General features: G+C 41.5%; 2 protein-coding genes across 3 annotated transcripts in view; one reads left to right on the top strand and one right to left on the bottom strand.

The window, feature by feature from the left end:
* Positions 1–13,946, top strand: part of map7d1a (MAP7 domain containing 1a) — a 30,885-nt gene extending 16,939 nt beyond the window's left edge. Inside the window, exons 3-18 of one of the 2 annotated variants that reach the window (XM_072460935.1) lie at positions 1,206–1,274; positions 3,337–3,500; positions 3,667–3,778; positions 5,288–5,395; positions 6,178–6,300; positions 6,370–6,515; positions 6,610–6,740; positions 7,108–7,328; positions 7,800–8,076; positions 8,162–8,342; positions 8,995–9,099; positions 10,340–10,390; positions 10,472–10,520; positions 11,529–11,604; positions 12,114–12,349; positions 13,240–13,946. In XM_072460935.1, coding sequence (XP_072317036.1) covers positions 1,206–1,274; positions 3,337–3,500; positions 3,667–3,778; positions 5,288–5,395; positions 6,178–6,300; positions 6,370–6,515; positions 6,610–6,740; positions 7,108–7,328; positions 7,800–8,076; positions 8,162–8,342; positions 8,995–9,099; positions 10,340–10,390; positions 10,472–10,520; positions 11,529–11,604; positions 12,114–12,349; positions 13,240–13,250 — 2,060 coding nt within the window. In that variant the 3' untranslated portion in view covers positions 13,251–13,946. The remainder of the gene's footprint in view (positions 1–1,205; positions 1,275–3,336; positions 3,501–3,666; positions 3,779–5,287; positions 5,396–6,177; positions 6,301–6,369; positions 6,516–6,609; positions 6,741–7,107; positions 7,329–7,799; positions 8,077–8,161; positions 8,343–8,994; positions 9,100–10,339; positions 10,391–10,471; positions 10,521–11,528; positions 11,605–12,113; positions 12,350–13,239) is intronic. The other variant, XM_072460936.1, reaches the window with a different exon arrangement.
* A 5,747-nt stretch (positions 13,947–19,693) lies between these two features.
* Positions 19,694–22,368, bottom strand: part of LOC140374132 (uncharacterized) — a 181,185-nt gene continuing 178,510 nt past the window's right edge. Inside the window, exon 4 of the transcript XR_011929069.1 lies at positions 19,694–19,708. The gene's annotated coding sequence lies outside the window, so the exon portion shown is untranslated. The remainder of the gene's footprint in view (positions 19,709–22,368) is intronic.

A 22,368-nucleotide genomic window follows, 5' to 3' on the forward strand; every position in this document is an offset into this window, starting at 1 on the left:
AATGAGTTTCATACCTCCCAAAGCAGCCGGATGAATACAAAATGAACTTATTGGGCCAGATCAGTAATTAAGAAGGGAGCACTGGAAAGGAAGAAAATGTTATCTACATTTGGTAATATTTCACTCGCACAATGCCAAGGCTCAAGGAGTTCCTTCAAAATTGTTCTTCACTGCTGAATAGAAATATTTAGCTGCTACTTCAAAGCACAGATTTGCAGGGCAATGCTAGATTAAGAAGACATGAACAAAAGAGCGTGAAAGAGAAAATGATCAGCCTTTTATGTAATATAAATGTACAATTCCCTGACAAATTATACATAGAATAATAATAAAATATCACAATTAAATAATATATGATTTGTCATGATATTTTTTGTGCAGACATTTTATTCTGTATAACAGCTCTAAAAATACGCGGTGTGCTATAAATATTGAATAGAGATGGCGCTCTGTCAGACGAAGAGACAGAGCGTCCATATTTATTATTCATACATGCTTTAAATAGAGTTGAAAAAGACTGGGTCCCATTAGCACACGTATGAGCACAGTAAGAATGACCATACCGAGCAATGTGCCTCTACATGATCCCATTATGAAGAATCCACTTTACACATGTCAGTGTCGTTCTCTCATTCCCCAACACGAAGTCCAAGAATGCAGAGGATTCGTGTAAGGCGCAGCTTCAGTGTTTACATGCATTCCTCTACCTCTGGGGTGTCTCTGTCTCCACTGAGGCCTGAGCAAAGAAGGAAATGTGGGAGCAAGCCGAGTATGTGCACGTATGGAAGCGCATCCATCTTCTCATAGTTTATTTCTGAGAGTCAGCCGAGCACCACATTCAGATGGCGGGGCAGAATTAGAGCCACATGCTGCAGCTTTGAAGAAACACACCAGGCTGCCTTTGGACACAAACGGAGCACTGTAGTTTCCTGTCATTGTCAAATGGTATGCAGGAGTTTAAAAGGCACCCTATACCGACTCAGACTAATTACGCAATCACAGAAATGAGCTGAGATTATTGTAAAATCTGAATTCAGTACAAGACAAATACAAATGAATGAAATGCACTATGAATTTGACATAGTGAGCCATTGTAATGTGGTTTCATTGCTTTCCCTTTGTGTAGTAAAACAACGCATGTCTAATGTTTGGTTGTTAGTTCAAAATGAATGACTTCTGTTTTGTTCTCTTCCTTGTTATTCCAGACATCATGAAGTCAGAGGAGAGGCAGAAGCTTGCCAAAGAGAGAAGAGATGAGAAGGCCAAATATTTGGGTAAGCAGTGTGAGTAAATGGTTAGAGAGCTCCCTCTGCTGTTAGGCTGAACGTTTTTGATACACTGAGATAGTCTGTAAAGTCAGGCCACAGTTTAACCTATGCCAATAACCATGTTGTTTTAGTAATGCTTTAGCTTACAACACTTAACTCTTACATGAGAGTTTCACTGATCATTTCACAAGTGTGCCGTGGCATGATTCCTTACTGTTGTAAAGCACAAGGCTGTACACTGCCATGGCTAAACACTGGATTGCTGCTTTGCATGATTGACAGCTGCTTCTGTCTTTTCTCTCACTCCTTCCCTCCACAGAAGAGCTTGGAAAGTTACAAGGTAAGCGACTTACCTCAGTGCATGTGGTGTCGGTGATGATCAAAGGCCTCTTTAAACATTCTCTCTCGTTTTAACTATGATTAAATAAAACAGTAACTTTAAATCACATTAATAAACTTTCCTCAGTGATTCATTTAACATGCTCTTTTACGTTCTTCCAAATAACTGTTAGTGCTTCATTTTTTAGAACTTTGGGTTAATATGTATTGCTTTCACTCAAAAGATGAAATAATCTCTTGAGCACACTGATTTAATGATTCAATATTGATCCCTTTTTACCTACTTCCACAATTTCAAAATAAAACCACACGTATAGACTGAGCATGACCACATTACACCTACATTACAGACATGACTGAGTGATCAAGCTGTCATATTGTGCGCTTGTGTGATCAGAGTAAGATCTTTTTGGCACATTTGATCCAGAGGAATCGCTTTAATTGGGTGATCCCTGCGAGTGCCAGATGGTCTGGGGCTGATCTAATACTCCCTCAGACTTAGAGGATATAAGATGAGAGCTCGTGTTTACAATATCAGCTTGAAAGAGCCAGGAAGACACGGATTATCCAGCCTCAGCACTATCATTACCAGTTTAGTGTTAATTGAAACAGAAGGAGAAAATCTGTGTCCCGCTGGAGTTTTGGTACGTTTATTGTAAGTGAAGCATTGGTGTCGGTACAGAAACTGCAGTACCATGAATACTTTATGGACCGATGCTGGAAATGCTCTCGGCCTATGATGATAATGTTCAGTCGGTAGTACATTAACAGTCACAGTGGAAGGGTTGGAACTGTAAAGCCTTTTCTCAAAACAGAGAAATAAAAAGCTAACTGTAGTTTCGGAGCAATATGATTTTACTATATAAGGAATCACAATCGCAGAGAAAAAACAACATTGGGTCATTGGCAGATAATAGATTAGTGTCTGTCTGAATAATACTTAAATCTATCTCACATTCACCAACTCTCTGCATTGTGCCTCTTATATGTAGCCTATTGGATTTATTCTATGTGTTTTATTTAATTTTACTTGTGAATTAATCTGAATTGTTGTTGTTGTTGTTGTTGTTGTTGTTGTTGTTGTTGTTGTCAATGCAGTTTGTCAAAGTCTATTTTAGTTTAGCTAAGAAAATGATGAATTGCACAAAGCATTTTGAAATCATTTTGTTCCTTTTCATATTCATTGCTGTGTAAAATCTCCAAAGCTTTGTTACTGGAAGGATAAACAACAGTACTATCTTAAACCAAAGTCATGGTGCTGGGTTGAACGCACAGCTACACATATTCTCTTTGCCGCAAGGCGTTGGCAGGCGAGGCGGCTCTTTGGTGTAACTCAGATTTGGCTGCCCCCCTCAAATAAAAGTGGACTGTGAGCCTCGATAAGTCTACGGCCCAGCGTCTGCAGCGGCCTGTCGCCACTAACTGAGACCAATTGCTTTTGTTGTATCATGAGCTTTAGAATGCAGACGCCGTTCTTTCTACAGCCCGATTGTTCATGGAGGGTTAGAGAATATGAGTAGGGGGTACAGGGAGGCAGCTGGAGAAGGTGTCTTGATGCCCTGGCCTCAGACGTGAACCTAATAACCTTCATAGATGCTAACATAATGTACCATCAAATAGTTAGGCCATTAAAACGGTTAATCCTTGTTTTTGACATTTAATTGTTATGTCTTTATACTATATGCATGATTTTGAATCGGATTATAACTTTGAATCCTATTTTTGTCAGCATCAAAAAAGAACCAGTGGTTGGAGAAAGAGGAAAAGGCAAAGCAGCTGAGGGAACAACAACTGGAGGCGCGCCGCCGGAAGCTGGAGGAACAGCGGCTGAAGGCGGAAAAACGGCGAGCTGCCCTGGAGGAGCGGCAGAAACAGAAAATGGAGAAAAACAAAGTAAGAAGTGTGACAATGTCATTCTTGGGAGACAATGCATGCTTATACTCATGAACCCCAAATGTATCCCTCCATAAAGGCGCTTTTCATTTCATTCAAACTATTTTTGCGTTGTCCAGTGTCACGGCAGCTGTCATTTCACACAACTCCTTCTCTTCTGCCATAGGAACGCTATGAAGCAGCCCTCCATAGGTCCGGAAAGAAGACGTGGGCAGAAATCCGGCAGCAAAGATGGTCCTGGGCCGGAGCGCTGAGTCAAAACTCCAGCCAGAAAGAGAGTGAGTGCAACACTAACAATTATAGAGGCATCTAGTGGTGAATTTACTAACTGCAGGGTCACAACTTCCTTATTTGTGTCTGTGTGTAAGACTCTTGTGTAGACTTTTAAAGACATCCAAACCAAAGAGAAAGACATTGAACAAAAGCCGTTAGACTCCAAACACAATACAAAAGTTTGGTTTGTCAGTGTTGAAGAAGGGTGACATAAAGTCCAACTAATCAAGTGAAGAAAATACAATATACCGTTCTAGGGTAGGGCTGGAACTCTGACTAATGGTGACTAAGCGACTACTAAAATAACCCTTGACTATTTTCATTATTGTTAGTCGCTATCTGAAGTGTACGCTCTCTAAAGCTGACAAAGACAGTGGAATTAGTAAATCAACACAGCCCAAAAAGACTTAACAATTTGTGATTTTTTTTGTATATAATACACTCTTTTGGTAAATATTTAGTATCTAGAAGCCTTCAATCCGCATAATTTGACCTTTATCCAGTAAAAAATCTCAACGTACACTAGAAATAATTGTTTGATTACTCGACTAATCTAAAAAATACGACCACTACTAAAATGAAATTTCCCCATGTGGGACAATAAAGGAATATCTTATCTTATGATGTTAATTGCATCCCCAATACTAGTTGCTATTAACAGCACACCAGAGTTACAACGTATCACACTTGTTGCCTTTTGGATCTGTTTCCCGACTATTAGCCTGGTTATTTGTCCCAACATGGCAGCCAGTGATTAACTCTCTACTATTACTGCTGTAGTACAGAGCGGGACACTGTGGTGCGTGACTGCTCCTGTCGCTCTAAGCCGTCTTGACAACTTGGCACAGTTAAAAGTGGTTAGTCTCATCTTGTGCCACATAATCGCCATATGCCATATGCCAGGGGAATTATTGACACTCAAAGTAATTCCAGTCCAGCCTTCTTTGCCACTAACACTCTGTCCTTCCATTGAGTTGATGAATGGGTTTGCACAGTGCGTCAGAAAGAACATTTTCCAAGAAAAGCTCTATGTCTTTGCTTAACTGCACCATTGGACAAGATTAGAGTATATTTCTTGTGGAGACATTCCCAAATCCTGCCTGCAGATGGTGTGGGCTTTATTAGGGAGGCTCTGTATTGAAACAGATTATGTCTTAATATTCCTTTTGATCTTCTTAGCTGTATTAGGGTTTTTCACAGGCATTCTTAATACACATTATATGACAGAAATTATTTTGTTAACTGCACTGAGCCTGATTGTATTATTTAGATGTTTTTTAAGTTGATTGGATAACTGTATAACTCGTAGTATTTGTCATATCTTAATGTTTTTCGATGTGTAGTTCATAGAGTACGTGCTGGTTCTGTTTTGGTTTATGTTTTGCAGCATGTATGCTGTAGGTGTTATAAGTCACTGGAGCGTGTCTCGTGGCGCCACACCAGTTCCGCTCGCCTCTCTCTTTCCTCTGTGTGACCCCTGTAAACATCTGTGTGGCGCTCTCTCGGCTTTTTAGGCAGATGCTCTGTGTCTACGGTCAACCTGCCCAAACACGTGGACTCAGTTGTTATAAACAAGCGCCTCTCCAAGTCCTCGGCCACACTTTGGAACTCCCCCAGCAGAAGTAAGACCACATGTGGGACGTCCCGCCTCAGAAATGACTGTGTCCATCATTCTCCCAATCCAAGAACTTGTTGTTTTGAGTTGTCCCTCCTTTTCATATTTCATTTCCTCTTTTATGCCTGGTGATGGAAGTCTTGTTTTTCATTTTCCAAAGCACTGTGACTTGTGACATTGTGCCAGGGCTGTCATTTATTCTGCATGGGTGTATTTTAAGTTCTGTGCACTTTCACACATTTCATTTGTGGTGATGGCGTTTTCACATTGTGTCTGATGTGTTCCCTTACCTACAGTACATGGTCCTTTTCTTCATGAATGTTGATGTTTACCATGATGTAATGGTTTGAGGCCGTCCTTGAACTCTGTTGGTGTCTTGCATTCATTTTAATCAAGTTGTGGGGTTTTAGCAGAGAAGACACTAAGGTTTGTGAGTGAGTCAGCATTTTTAACACATTTTCTATTCTGGAAACGACAATAAAGATGATATTTTCCAAAAATAAATTCTTAAAAAATAAAACTGTGGACATTTGTTGGAAAAGTTAAAGCAGCACTGTGTTAGATTCCTGGTGGCAGGCTCTAAATAAATTGATAAAAACAAGGATTTTGCATTTTATCAGGTATTTTGCAACAGATTCCTGAACTTATGCACAACCGTATTTATTATTTTTTAATCTAATTTAAAATGTCCAATATATCTTCCACAGTGAATGTAAAATATTGTCTTTTTGAATATTAGGCAATCATTGCTTAAGTTACCTGGAAAATGAATACCTCTTTTTTTGACAGATCGTAGCCTCGCACTAAGTCCATGGGAAAGCAGCATCGTTGACCGACTCATGACTCCCACACTCTCGTTCCTCGCTCGAAGTCGCAGCGCCGCCAGTGTCCTGAGCAGCAGCAAAGACGGACGTAAGTTTAGACAGAAAACCCAAAGTCTCCATGGCAAAACATTTTAATGTCCTTGTGTCTCCTCCACAGACTCTCCTCTGTGTCCTCGCTCGTCCTCAGCCAGTCCCATGACCCTCTGCTCCCACCAGCCCCACCACCGCTGCTCCGAACGCTGGAGGATCACATCCAGCACCCCTGACATCCTACAAAGACAGCGCCGACGCAGCTCGACTCCTGTACGCCACTCAGAAGTGCTATTTACAATTATATTATATGAGGATTCTATTGTTCTGATATTTTAAGAGCGCATGTTTCTTTTACATTTTACAGCTGGATAAAAACAGAAAAGAGAAGAAGGACAAAGAGCTGGAGAATGAGAAGGAGAAAAGTGCTCTCAGTAAAGAAAAACTTTTCAAGAAAAGACAGTCTTTGCCGAGTATGAGACACAGGCCAGACCCAAGGTAAATAATTGGAAATTCACACAGCTTTGACCTAACGCGCCCTTTGGTCAGGGTCAGAATGTAGGCATCTCCAGAGCCGGAACTCAGAGATTATGTCACTCTTAGATGGAAATAAGACACAGATAAAGAAAGGGTTATACGAGCACATTAGATGCTGGAGGCAAACTAGAACAAAAAGCATCTTCTTTCAGTGGCTGACCAATGGTGCACTTTACAGATGATGACATGTTTGTGGCTCTGGTCACGTTTTTGTAAAATGCACTGAAAGTCTTGTTGCTCAGGCTGTCATGTGCCGTTCTGTGCGGGTGCATTGGAGATGTTCTGTCTGAGGTTGTGTCCTTTACATTGAGTCCTCTCTCTATTGCAGTCCCAGTCCTTTATCCAGACAGAGGCCTTCGTCTCCAGCCACACCCAGAGGCAGGCCGGCCTCCCCCAGGCCCGCTTCAGCAAAGGGAAGTCCATCCACCCCAAAGAGTCGGCCAAAGAGAGCCAGGACTCCTGCAAGAATCGACGCCGCCCGCACATCGTCCCCTGCCCCCCTCCAAAGAGTCAGAGAGCCCAGGAGGTCTGCCACTCCAGAGAGAAGAGGTCGGTAACAAGACAGTTCATATCAAGTAACACATTGATTTTCTGCAACCTTCTATGTTCAATAAGCAGAGATGTTTTAATCCGGTTTAATAACAAAGCATTAAATCAGTACCAGCCACACATTTTCAGTGTAGATTCTTTTAGAGATAAACCTATCACAACTTATTATTGTATTAACATTAATTAAATGAATGATTTACCAATATACAAAACTTACAGTCATTTGATTTTGGCCTGGTTACTTATTAAGAAGAGTAAGAAATACCACATGGAGGCACCACATTTTCTTGAATTATTGAATGAAAGGAGAGACATGTACATGTAAGAGTCAAGAACAAAAAGTATTTATGAAGCTCCAAAAATGTTATTATTATATGCTCACCACATGTTCACACTTGAGCATAGCATTTCACACAGCCTTTTTACAACAATATTTTCTTAGTCCATTAGTTAAATATGTTTTTGCTTCAGGTTCTCCAGTTGCTCCTCCAGTACCTTCAGCTGCTTCCACTCCTCCACGGTTAAGTACCCCAGTGTCCTCCTCACCTGAGCAGACCCAGCCAGCCCGCACTACCACGGCCTCTCCTGCCCCTGCGGCTGCACCTTCTCCCACTCCCTCAGCCAAACCCATGGCAGGCACCAACGACCCAGAGGAGGCAGCACGTATCCTGACTGAGAATCGGCGCCAGGCCCGCGAGCAGAGGGAGAGAGAGGAGCAGGAGCGGCGCCAGCAAGAGGAGAAAGACAGGTGTGTAAAGGTCTTTTACAGATCAAAACAACTTGGTTAACGAGAAATTAATATAGGCATGTCACAATACTTTCCATATGTGTAGGATTGAGCGAGAAGAGCGATTAGCGCGTGAAGCAGAGGAGCGGCAGCGTCGGGAGGAGGAGGCCAGAGCCATGGCTGAGGAGCAACGTAAGAGGGATGAAGAACTGCGTCTAGAGCAGGAGAAGGAGGCACAGGAGAAGGCCAAAGCCGAGCAGGAGGAGAACATACGGCTTCAGAAACAAGTATGTCTTTTTCTGTGAATCAAACTAGTTTATCATTGGTTGTTTATTAGTTCGATGACTACATTATGGTGTCCTTTCTTTGATTCATTTCCTTGATAGCGTGCCCCTAATCAATAAAGCCAGTAACACTATTATCCACTGCACCGTGTCACATGTGGAATGACAGTGTCTGCACATATCTGCTATAGGTCAAGACAAGGCCACTGCTCCTATCTTTAACTCAGATTAGAGGCAGGAGCTATTTTAACTCAGCATTTATGCCGGTCATTTCCAAGCTTTTTTTGACCAATAATATTCTGGGCCCTGTCTGCATTTTTAAGTAGTATTATTGCTTCATTTTTGCAGCGGTCTGATTTTCAGTATTTACTCTCTGCTGCCCCCTGGTGGTCCATTGCAAAACTGACATTCGTGATCAAGAAACTCACTTGACATGCTCACTCATCTGTTTAAGCCAAGTGTGGTGTTTTCAATCAAAGGATGTCAAAAATAGCACATTTCAATGCAAATACTCGAGGCAAGCGCAGTAACAATAGCTGAACCACAGGAGCTCTGCCACACCCATGTTATGTAAAAGGCATGCTATTTTGGCAAAGGTTTTTTTCCCAGTCTGCCGGAATTACAATGCTGTGGTTGGATTTTTGTGTGCTTTCAGAAGGAGGAGGCCGAGGCTCGAGCCCGTGAGGAGGCGGAGAAGCAGCGACTGGAGAGAGACAAGCACTTCCAGAAGGAGGAGCAGGAAAGACTGGAGAGGAAAAAGGTATGGCACACTTTGGCCACCGGTTCTGGTTTTGTATCCATTATTAAGTCTAAAGCACAGTCAGTCTGAGCGGTTCTAAGTCAGGGCACAGAATTCGATATCCAAACTGAATGCTGTAGTTTACAAGCCTTGAGTGGAAGTATTAAGTTCTGGTCCGGCTCTTTCCATGGCTCAACAGGACAGCCACTTGTCCCTGAAACCAAGACGAATGATGTATTTAGCTTATCCAGGATGAGCTGTCTGCATGCCATCATTTAATAGGGTATTAAGAGTCAACATCAAACTATAAATAAACAGCCATAATGGAAGTCTCTCAGTGCTGATTCCTTTAGCTTGGTGACCATCTCCTTCAAAGCTCACCCAACCATTCTTTCCCCTCCTCTCATTTTCCCTCCCTGTGTAAAAAAGAGTCTTATCGAGCGTGCCAGGCCTAGCTCCGCCAACCACAGTTTGGCTCTGTGCTGGAATCAGCTCGCTAGAACAGCACGTCCTCTGCCCAAATATTTACTGACTTACTTAGGTCCTGGTTATCATGTCTGCAAAATATGGAGCCAGCAAGTCAATACTGCAGCTCAAGTTTTATATAACAGACTAAATGACACAGAAATGACTGTTGGGTGGCTGAATGACGTGGATTTTAAAAATGCTTTTCTTTTATGAGTGGCAGCTGCACTTGTGTCCTAAATCAAATGTCATGTTTTGTCAAAATGGTGTTCCTCTTGCATGTAAATGAAGCGTGTGAAGCACACTATATTCAAATATTCAGGAACCGGTTTAGTTAATCTAAAATCCAATCTTTTGCTACAGATTGGCTTGAATTTAATGCATAATTTATCGGTACAGGTGATATATCTGTATCGGTTGGATATTTGGCACCAATATTCATGCCCAGTTTGTCCTCAGTGCATCAGATTTGTCTTTTTGAACAGATAAATTTGTCACTTGCAAGTGGTAAGGCATACAGCAGACGAATGAGTAAAGATTTAAATAGAAGATGAATTAGGCTGAAACATGACTCTATGTTCGCACAATCTATTTTATATCCCGGGTTAACATATTTTGTTGTTATTTGGTGAAAGGGTGAAACGTTAACTTTACAATAATGAACATGTATGGGCCTTACTGTGGATTTTAAAAACGTAAAATCGATACCTGTAAGTATTGTTCAAAAACCCCATAGCTTCCCTTGAATGATTTCACCATGTTTAACAAATCGACTTTTCTTGTGTCATTTTTGCAGCGTCTGGAGGAGATCATGAAGAGGACGCGTAAAACGGAGGGAGGTGACAAGGTGAGTGTTTATCTGACATTTTACTCAACATTCAATAATGCATTTTTATGAATAACTGTATTATGGACCTCCCTTTTGCAGTCAAAGTCACCCGCAGCTGCTGCTAACAAGGAGGCAGAGAGTAGCAAAGGTAAGCGCTTCACTCTGCATTCTGCTCAAGCCTTTAATCTTCCTAAATTGTTTCCTGTAATTGCCTTCATTCAAGCCACTGCTGTAACCTGATTGGCTCACAATGCCTCTAACAGACTCTGCTGTATGCAAAAAAAAATTAAAAAATGGGGAGACGAGAAATCTCCAATGTTCTGCCATTTGTCCAACACTTACTGTGTGTTGAGTGGCTTCTGATTTCTTCCATGTGTGTGTGGATAAACAGTTCTCCTCTAGGTATTCATTGAGTTGTTGTGTGAGACAAACACTCTGGGCATAATAAAGTTATTGAATTATATTTCTCCCTCATTTCCTGTCCAGCTGCACATAGAGCTCTTCTGTCCCATCCACAATAGAACCCATGTGTGCTTTTTGGCCAAACTGTGGGAGACATGTTCTGCCTCTCATCCAGAGCATTGATCACTACTCTACGCCATGTAATCAGTGGTGGAACAAGTACTCATATTTGTTACTTAAGTACAAGTACAGATACCGGAGCAAAAAGGTTAAAGTATCACATTAAGAAATCTTTGAGAACTATAAGCGCAATAAATGTCGATCTTGATAAAGAACTGACATTTTGGTCGGGGACTTGAACTCAAACACAGGATGTTACCATAAGTTTGTTAAAAGTAACTCTTTTATGTGGACTTCAGCTGAATATCGATTATCTTCCTAGTATTTTAAACTGCTGATGTTGCGATAAATCCCCTTCCAAGTGTCTTTGTCCTGTGCAGTAGGCTGCTGAAATGTGGGTGATCTGAAATAAATGCCGGTTGTAGCAAAGCCCACAAATGCAGAGAGACATTAGGCCGGCTGTGATGTGGTAAACCGTCTAAAAGTTGGCCTCAATTCTAGTTCGGGGGGTGGAGCTGTGCCTTAACCACATGTACCCTGAGTCAAGGGGCCTCCAGGACAATCAAACACAAAGGAACATTCAAAAAGTACAGTGTGGAAGCATATTTTTTTTACATTCTGTATATTTTTATAGCATCTACAGAGCCGAGGACGGAAGTGAATGTGGCCAAACACCAGACTGAGAATGGACGGATTTCAGAGCCGGAAAGGTACACGCTGCTTCTTAGTGTTTGAATTGTACAGCCCTACATCACCGTGACTAATAATCCGCCATGAAACCCAAATCCAGTCAAGACTCCTGCTTTGGTTCAAACCTCAATGGAAAAGTAAAGCTCTCACTGGGTTTTCTCTAATGTTAACAAATAAAGCTAGAAGAGATCTTGAGATTGTAGAAAGATCAAAATTATATATATTAAAAACAGGGCCAGGCATTTTATTGTCACGTAGTTATGAAAAGGAAATACTAATAATTATATAGGATGTTTTATGCAGGATTGCAGTATGTTTGAATGTCAATACACTGTACGGACACTTATATGATTTATCTCACATACATAAATAACAAAACAGATGTTTATGGTTGAAAATGGACATCAGATAAAGCACAAATACATAAAAGTAGAATTAACAAAGTTCAATGTTATATTATTCTTCAGTATTATAACTCATTCATTTTGCTCCTGTCGAGAATAACATAACCATGCTTTTCTCTTTTTAGCACTCCAGTCAAAGTGGTGAATGGAGTCCAGCCTACTCGGCAAGAAAATGGCCTGACTACTAAAGCCGATTCTGCAAATTTAGAAGATATTATTCAACTGACTAATCACGGAAACTCAACCAATGGAGGGCTTGAGAAATCTGAGAGCGGCCTCGTCACCAAACCTATCCTGGCCTTCGACAGTGACGAGTCCTTCTTGAAAAAAGCAAGCGTCATGAAACCTCAACATGTGACAGGTGGGGTTCTGCGGGTCAAAGAAAAGTCCCACAATATAGAAACTACTGCATGAGACTTCCTGAGTCATGGCGCAATATCATGGCGGCAGAAATGACTGAGCATGTGGGCGGGGGCTAACGGTTGAAACTAAAACATGCTGACTGACTCATGGTTTGAAATCAGGTACAGGCCCTTTAAAACATTAGGCATGAATCTGGAAAACCCAATTAAATCTGCTCCATATTCCACCGTGCCGTTAAGATCTGCTGATCTGGACTGGTTTAATACTTGTGTTCACATTACAGGACCAGGAGTTATAGTGCATCTTGCAGGTTGTCACCCTTGTGAGTGCTACACCCCCTGAGGACTCTTGGCGTCTACACAAAAAGCTTCACATAATATTGCAGGGAAAGAGGATGAGGCAGATATCTTGGTGCTGATGACAGCTTTTACTCAGCAGCCCCACTAACCCGGGCCAATGGCCAAACTGGGAATTCCTAGAATGGCCGAGGTGATGAGGAGACTCCACTAGTGCTCTGCAGCCAAGGGTCGGGAATACGACCCCACAGTAATTACGCACCATATGAATCCACACAAATGTCCCACCGAGTGGCAGCGTCAGCAGCACCATACTCTCACCCTTCCTGCTAAATCTTAGCCGTCACCTGTTAGCCTGTAGACAAGCTAATGTCATAAATCATATTTAAAGCAAACACTGAATGTTGGTGCCAGAAGTATATCCCATCAAAGCCAGTGTCCGACTGTTATTCATCACAAAAAATCACTCCAAATGGTCTAATAATAATATTGGACTGTTTTTTCTGTGTTGTGTTGCTCTAAACACAAAGTATGTGTCTTCAAAGTTTGTTTAGCCTATTGATCTGACCTCTGACCCGTGCTTTCTCCACAGAGGTGCTGTGACCGTACTGTGGTGCTGAAGTGTGGTCCTGAAGTGTGGTCCACCTAATGCCTCGACCTGTTCCGTGCCCTTTGTGTGCTCACACGGGACGTCCTGTGACCTGTGCCTATCGACACTTTGACACAGAAACATGCCTTCTCTGGGACCAGAGAGCCGAGTGCAAATGAAAGAGAATGAGATGCATCACAACGGAATGAATGCTTGTGGCATGGATACGGCACCTTTCACTCTCATTAAGTGTACACTAAACACAAAAACCTGAGGTATTATTCCTTCGAGCGGAACATGTCAGAGAGTTAACTGGGTTCATTTTGTGAATAAATGTAAATGACCTTTGTACCAGACAGATGAGGGAAGTGTAAATAGAATCATGTTGTACACAAGTTTTTTTTGTAACCATACTGAGTATTTTTGTGATTTAAGCCCACTGGTGTGTAAAAAGCTTTATCGCACTGAAATATTAAACCAAGAAAATACCAGAAATGAATTCAGATGTGTAACTCACTTTGTGGAATGTAAATTCACATTTATGACATAAAACAGGCTGTTTCTTCACTCTTGTGTAACTCATTTTCACTGCAGTTCCACAGAATAATAATGGAAAGGAAGATGCGTGTATATGGTCTAAAGATATTTTAATGTGTGTCCAGAGTCAGTTGGAGAACTAAGTTCTATTAAAGACGAGCAGACCAGTCTGACCATCTTGTCTTATATTTTTATGCATTTTCAACTTAGTTCAAACATTCAAACAGATGTTCTTCATTTATTGATGTTGTTCCCTCTCAGGTTTATGAATCTAAAACAGACACAGACATCGATTACAAAATCTTTGTTTGGGGGCGTTTTCCCAGAGTCCCGCTTGTTAACCATTGCAGCACGTTGAAGTGCTTAGAGGAAGTTCAAGACTGTCCTAGAGGACAGTGCACGCTAACTACAGAGCAACAGTTTTAGAGTCCCTACTAAAGGCCATCACAGTGGTAGGTAAAGGGTGCAGATAGCTCCACTATCAGTTTCACTTGAAGTCTCCTTTTACGAGCTCTCTCCAGGGGGCTCATGCAACTCTGCCTGCTCCCTGCTCCTCTGTTTTCTGGGAGTTATGGGCGGCCTGGCACTCCCCCAGTGTCCCAGGCCTCCAAGCAGCTGAAGTGGTTTCAACAAAGATTTAAGTTACCTTAACCAAATGCCCTGACATGCCATAGCACTCAGCACAACTTGATATAAACGTCTTACTACTGGCCGTGTTTGAATTGTGAGGGTTAATTTATAACACTTGCATTAGGAATAATGATAATATTATACATTGTACACTTTTGTATGAGCATTCTATTGACTTATTATGCACAAAGTTCAGTCATAGTTGGATCAGAGTTTTTATGGCCTGAGTTTGAGACACAAAGCTACAATCATTTCTATTTAGCTCATTGAGAACAGCTTTAATAAAAAAAAAAAAAAACTTTTCTCACATTGTCTGGCTTTAGAAAGTTAAATAATCACGATTCCATTACTGCGTAGGCAAAGAACAGCTTACCACTGGCTACGGGCACTGGGAGGGACTGAGCTCACAATTAAAACATTAACTATTACGGTTTGGTTAAAGGAAGATTAATGGTATGAGTAGCTTTATAGTTAAACCATGAAATACCATGAACATCCCCTTTCTTTGTCACTATAGAGTTGTTTCCTCCTGTTGGCCTCACACTGTGTTGGCGAGCTTGGTGTGGGTCACACAGAGCCTGCTGTTATGAGCTGTGGACTCCCCAGCAGAGGGTGCAGCACCGCAGCCCAGATGTGCCTGCATATCTCATATCTGGACTCCTGTCAGTCCCATAACACTGTGAAGGCAATTTATCCATATAACGGCCTGCTTTAACATGGCCGGTTGGTTGCCAGAGCGATGGTTGGTGTGAGAACGCCTTATCATAATGTATGGTGCTACTCTGAGGCGACTTGAGGATTAGTGGGCACTATTTTTAGAAAGGTGTGAGGGAGGAAAGTTCACTGTCACAGAGGAATTAGTGCCAAGTTTGTGCCTCAGTTCACACTAAGGAAGATGTGACAAGAAAAGTGTGATCAAAAGTGATATATATGTGAATAATATTTTAATACTGCCCAGTGCAGTAACTAGCTCACTTATGATTACTGTACAGCGGGACACATGTCTCCAAATGTAACAGCCCTTGTTCCTGAAGAGAGAGCTTTTTCTTCTAAGTACTGCCAACTAAGAAAATATTTGGCCTTCTGAGTGCCACCAGGCTGAAGTACAGGTCAATTTAAAGTCTAAATTAGGCTTAAGATATGTCTACAATAGGTCTACACAATCACTAATTATAAACATGTAAGACTAAGCCGAAAAGGTGGATACAATTTAATATAAATTCAGCAGATAATTGAAGGCATTAGGACTCCACGAATACCACCCAAAGATACTGAGAAACACTGTTCTATACTGTTGTTTTAGCAGACGCAAGGGAAGTTTATCTGTAGAGCACAATTCGTACACAGGCTATTCACAAACAGGGCCACTCTGGATAATCAGAAGAAATAAATGTTTGCCACTGGACATAAATCACTTTGATACAGCAGGCCAGTGCATTAGTTCTATCTTCCTGTAAAATGCCTGGACTGGACTTAAACGAGGGAATACATGGGTTACATGTTTTAAAAAGGCACAAGTATGTAAAAAGAGTATGCAAGGATTAATCTGTCACTGATGTAGTTGACCTGAACCCTTTTGTAGTCGACGAATTATTCTTTTATAGGAGGAAGCAGCATGGAGTGAGGTAACAGATGTTTTCAAAGTAAATTAATCTGCCTTTTTAGTGATGCATGGTCATAGAGATACTAACTAGTGCCTCCCACTAAACAGGTCACAGGTCATGCCTTTAGTCAATCAAGAATTTAAAGAAACCCACAGTCGCAAAGATAATGTTGTTGTTTTTTTGCCAGAACATGCACAGAACTTGCAGTGGTCAGTTCAGAAACAATCATAAAACCATTTCCCTCCATTGGAAGTGTGTGGAAATGGTCTGTAGGGTTTGACTGGCTAAAGTAAGTTTAGGCTCCACTAGCACCTCTTAAGACACACGTTCGCTGTTGTTTCTGCCATAAATCTTTGCACCCGAGACCACAGAGGAATCTTACAAATGTCACTGAGCGGCAAGTGTCTCCTGTTTGTTATCCATTTTTAACACAGGGGGGTCAGTGTGAGGCCACTTCAGATAAGACCACCACTGCTGAAGCAATGCGCACATCACAACCATCAAAGCTTCTAAGCGCAACCTCTGCTCAGTGTTTATGCCCCCTGTTCTACGCCTGAGAGCTTTATCTGCTCAGCAACTGGCCCCTCTTTGGGCAGCTGCTCTCAGATGGCAGAAATGAAAGGCCAAACTGTGAGTGTCTCCCCCCTGATCCCTTTTCCGTAGCTGTACAAGCTATCAACAATCCCCTCGAGAGACACTAAGGTTTCATGCAACCGGTTTTTGTCCGTCATTACATTTGCGGTGGCTGGTTTGGAACAAGCAGCTGCTGGACTGTCACAACCTGTCCGCCACAGACTCACCGATGTGGCCCATGTTGTATTTGTGTTTCTTGTGCAGTCACTTGTGAGCAGGAGACATGGAAAGCGGGTGAAGTCAAAGCATGCTAAGGAGAAAGTGGGGACAGATTTATTGAAGCCGTAGGCATGTGCTTTATGGGTGCATCTGCCTGGCACTGAAAGGCCTTTGTTCGCAGCCAACAAAATGGAGGCCGGAATGACGGCGATGATAAAAGCAGGTTTTATAGGCTGTAATGTTTGCCTAAAACCAACACAGTCTAATCTCTTAAAGTGTGAACACGTCTCTATCCCATCAAACTGGCCCACACAGTGAAACGATAGCACGATTTGAAGTGCGATATATCGATACAGAAAAGATGGATCCTCCCAGTAAACCCTTCTCTAATTGTATAATATGAGCTGCAGTAATGAAAAAGCAGCGTCTAGTCTAGTGTCTGTAGTGGGTCACGTGAGGTCAGCGTTAAAGGATCTGTACTTGATTTTGAACCATGAGTCAGAAACATGTTTCAGATTTAACCGTTAGCCCCGCCCACAGATAGTATCATGTAGTTGTTTGCGAATGATTTCCTTCGATCTCCGCTCACTTTGTGTTTTTATTTCACTCATTAAATGAGTCGACTGCCTAGGAAACTGTCAAGCACTTGTTTTCCCATGATTCTTTGTGAACTTGGCCCTGATTGGACGTCTTTCAGTCCCATTTTTTCTCTCTAGTATATGAATTTACAACACACTGCTAAATTTAGCCTTAAGCAAATTAAATTCAAATCAAGTACAGGTCTTTTAAAGACTTGTTTTTATGCACTATTTACTATATGCTCAAAAATGAAATATGTTTACTGCATACTGCACTGTGCCCAAAATATCACAGTGTTAAACAGTAAATAAAGAGTTTTGTTTGGTTGTTTTTTAATTAACTTTGTTTTTTGTCATGTTTGTATTGCCATCTTGGATCCTGCTCTCTTGCTTTCAATATTTGCTTAGCAAATAGGGACAGTTTAAAGCCAAACACATGAGTCAAAATTACCAGCAGCCCAGAAGTCAATATTAGTTTTGAACAAACTAATACAGGTTCCTTCCTTTTACCTTTGTGCTTTAATACATACGTTCACTTTAAAAGCTATAACAGTAATATGTATGTATAGCTGTAGAAACAATAGTACCTTTGAGACATACTATAGTTTCACCGCTCTGTTGCTTTTTCATGGACAAAGTTCACTGCCAAAGGACACAGACAGGACTGGCAGCTTGCGTTTTTCCAACTTGGTTATTTTCAGTTCAGGGGATAAGTGGAAATGAATCCGTATTGGCTCCCAGCTACAGTAAAGGCACCCGGATTTCTCAGTTTTCATTTTGTTCTCTTTGAAATAAAAACGTAAAAAGTAGATTTCAGCTGTGCCTGAAGCTGAAAGGGGATCCTCCTTGACAATGTGTAGTGTTTATGTTGGCTGAGACTCACTGACTCATGGACCACCACCTCCAGGGTCCAGTGTCACGGTGAGGATCTTCTCTGCACCAACATGTTGTGTGTCTGTTGCTCTGACACAGTGGAATATTATTACCACAGAAGCAACAGCTGAAGACCACTGACTCATTCATTTCCATTGGGATTCTTTCATTAATAGCTGGAAAAAATCATCAAATTCTATCCTGAAAATGATTTACTCTTTCTTATGGTATGGACTGTGAAGTTGTAGCTATTTCTTGGTTTTCTTTTTTTTATCCTGCCAGGGACAGCGGAACAGTGAGCCATTTGAGGAGGTTTAGTGAGGTTAAATGTTTCTAGAGGCCAGAGTGGACGAGACAGACAGGACGAGATAAGGAGTAATGCAGGTCAGTGCTGTTTGCATTCCCTTGAGTCTGATGTGTGTGGATTTATGTGTTTGCACATGCTGAGAAGCCGGCCGACATGTGTGATGGCACGACACACGAGAACACTCGTGCCCAGAGCAAAGGAGGGGCAGCAGCCACTGTGGCCCTCAAGTGTCAACTGTGACCAAGCCGTCTGAAAAAAAAACACCTAGTCTAAGTTGGACTGGGTGTTGACGCCACTGCTGGGAACATGTGTGAAACAGATACTGAAAATTAATTTTGCATCCATTCTTAAAGCGACGTAACACCTGCCTGTTCCTGTTTTGGCAAGTTTCACATACACATTTTTTTCAAGTATATCCTCAGAAATAAATAATTACAAACTTACGGAACCACAGTGTTGGTGTGAGTCAGTAATTTGACAAAGGTAGAAAAGTATAATAATGATGCTGCACATGCATTAAGATGACGTTATCATGACATTTTTTGCTCAGGTGCGATGCATAACGTGAAATCCTCCCTGAGACTGGCTTCTGCACAACAGTCCCTGTTTTGTGTTTTTACACTTACCTATGAAGAGCACTTCATTAGGTTTGACACTGTTATCATGATGGCATGTATGCAGATGCTGCTGGTGATGCTGAAGACCACAGAACAGTAGCAGCCTTTGTCCCAGTGTACAGTAGGCTCAGAGCCACAGCTGGTTCTCACTTTGACAAATGGAAAGTCCCTTTTACGCATCACTGTGCTCATCCTTTTTCACATTCTCACTCTCTCACCCGTATTCCCCCTCACATGTGGGTGAGTGCCAGATTGGCAGTTGGAGAACTGCTGGCTTGGACCTTTTTTTCTTTCTGAAAAATGTCGTTCTGCAGTTAAAAAGATTGAATACTGTTTCTGGTGCAGACTGCCACTGGATCTGGCAATGGACATTCCGAGTCTCAAAGAAGTGTTTGAAAACGTGAATTATCTCTTTGTTCATTCTTGTGATTAATGCAATATTTATGTAGAGTTAATGAACTCCCTTGAACTTAACCAAAGTCTAAAAAAGCACACACAAAGTCACATATTAACCAGTAATATTTGGAACAAAGCCTCTTTTCTATTAAACTGGTGGTCATTTTCTGCTAGATCCTCTGTCCTAATTAAAAACAAACACCAGCTGCCCGGCGCTGGGCTTTCACAGGAGCCCACCCGACTGGGGCTTCTCATCGACCACTATAAATCAGATTTTCATTGTCATTGTAAAAAAAATATACTTTAAATCACAGGAAGTTTGTACATAGAGTGCCAAGTACAAATGTACTAAGAGACATGTTCAGCAGACATATCAGTAAAAGCTCCGGTTTACCACATTAGTCCACATTACCTAACCATTTTTCTCCTTCCTTCTTCCCCAAACAAGGAAACTGATCTTTGACATAAAGCTGGGAACATTTGGAGTCAAGTTGGCTGATATTTTTTGGGCCAAATATAATACAAAAAGTTTTCCCAGAACATTTTTTTAAACAAAAGCAGGCGTCATATTTTGGCAATGAGTTTACACAATTTTAGCTGAAGAAGAAGTCAGACTAGGATGAGTTGCAGATGTAGACGTGTCATGCAGGTTAGTCAACAGTTTATGTGTTGAGGAAGCACATTGTGTTCTCATGTGTTTCTTGTTGTCCTATAAAAATCATGTTAGATAACGCTTGTGAGCTTTAGTTGTCATTTTGATGCTTTGATTGATGCGTCAGGGGCTTTAAACAAAATAAAGCGTGTAATTATCGATTTTTATCAGACGATCTGTGCAAAAAAAGTATTCTATTTCCCCGTTTTCAACAAACAACGTGAAACCCTACACTGCAAACGTGTTCTAAATCAAGATTGCGTTGAAAACAAAACCTCAGTGGACTTTGTGAAACTGCGTGAGAACAGCAGTAATTCCAGAAAGAAGGATTCTACTATATTATTTCACAACGGAACACGTGCTGTATGTGGTCACAGACATTCTATCTAGTACAACGTTACAACCTCTACGAGATTCTACTAAATCCAGAACAAATGGAGGAAGAACAAAGTTTGTGGTTGTTGTTCTCATACTTTCCAAACTTCAGTCCTTCGTTGGTGTTTGTTGCCTATTCCTCTAAAACCCGAGATTGTTACCATATTCGCACGAACAACCCGATACAGTTGTGTTTGATTATGTCGGTATGTGACACCCAGACATCCCGAAACAGATTTGAGGACAGGTAACAAAGGAATAAGTTCTCTTGCTCGCGCAAATGAGTTTCATTTTAACCATGGACTAAATATTTCTGCGTCAGGATAAGTGATTTCACAACAGAACACATCCAAATCAAAGACATACATGAAACAAAAACATCACTTTCACGTGGCTTTCGAACATGAAGCAATATTTGGCTCTACTTAAATACATTTGAGGTTGAAAAGCATTTAATAGGTGCTGAGCTTCCACAATTTCAAGAGGATGTGACTTTTACGGTCTTCCAATGAACCTGATATTATTTCATCATTCAAAGCTGCCTCTTGTTTATGGCGGGTCGCTTTCGAAGTGCCTTGCGGGTTCACAAAGGTGTAGTGTGTCGCTACAGCTATTCTTGCAGCTAAAGGCTTTCTGTGGCTCCCAGTGCTAATGTTGACGGACGGCTTTGCTTGGCTCTGCCCGACAACAGTCTCCTGCCTGGAGTTCAGCAACTAAGGAAACTGAATGTTTTGAGTGTTAAAAAAAAGGGGCCTTCGGGACAGATTGGAGTGTTGGAACAGTTTTGACTCACTGCTGTTCTTTGCATTATGATGTAAACAGCGTGCGTATGTCTGGGGCTAACATTAGACACACAGGCGGGGGGGAAAAAAGTGAAAATCCGCCTAGAACAGAGTCTTGGAGAAATACCAAAAGCCACAAAAGTAGCTCTGGAACCAGCGAGTCCAACACACAGTAAGTTCTTCTATTCAGACCATTTCCCTTTGGCGCTGAACTGAAAAGACACACATTTGCAGAGACAAAAGTGCTATAAAAGTAATTTTCCAGCTTCTGAAGCAGCTGATCCCTATTATAATATACCAACATTAGAGTATTATTGCTGCCCAGTCAAAAGTTCTGCTCAGGCTGTTGCTTTTTGGAAGTGGACTGGAAAATGTTCTCTCACAGGAAACAGTGCAAGTATAAAAATGGAACACATTTGTTGTCCATTTCACCCTTTTTTGTGTATAATGTGTTTAATGAAGTCGCTCCTGTCTTGATCTCAGTTCTCACTTTGAGTTTACTTCCATTTCTGTTTTTATCAATATGTGAAATATCTTATGCATGCACTTTGTCTCACGATTATGTCCTGAGAATACAACATCAATAGAAACAAAAACAAAAATGTATATCCTGAGCTTTACACAATGCAATCTGCACATCCTCTTGGGTTTGATCTCGCCAAAGACATGTCTGTTTGGGAATCCTAGTATGCACCTGCAGCCAAGAGTGCCCCTCACCTAAAGACCAAGCATATAACAAAAAAAAACTGTTTAAGGAATCCCCCTTTCTGCAGACTCTTGCTTTGGGGGCTAACGAATGCTAACAGCACACAGCACGTGTATGGTGGTGGCCGCAGCACAGAGTGGATGCAATTATACCTATAAACACATCTGCTGTGCATAGTGTACATTCAAACACTGTGCAACTGAAACATGAGCTGTCATTTCATGCTACAATAACTATACGATCCATGTTGAGGGAGCAGGGATCCTGACTTCATATTCTAGCA

Source organism: Eucyclogobius newberryi, unplaced genomic scaffold (genome assembly GCF_026437365.1).
Source record: "Eucyclogobius newberryi isolate DKJ021-1_F unplaced genomic scaffold, fEucNew1.0.hap1 SCAF_3, whole genome shotgun sequence".
NCBI lineage: Eukaryota > Metazoa > Chordata > Actinopteri > Gobiiformes > Gobiidae > Eucyclogobius > Eucyclogobius newberryi.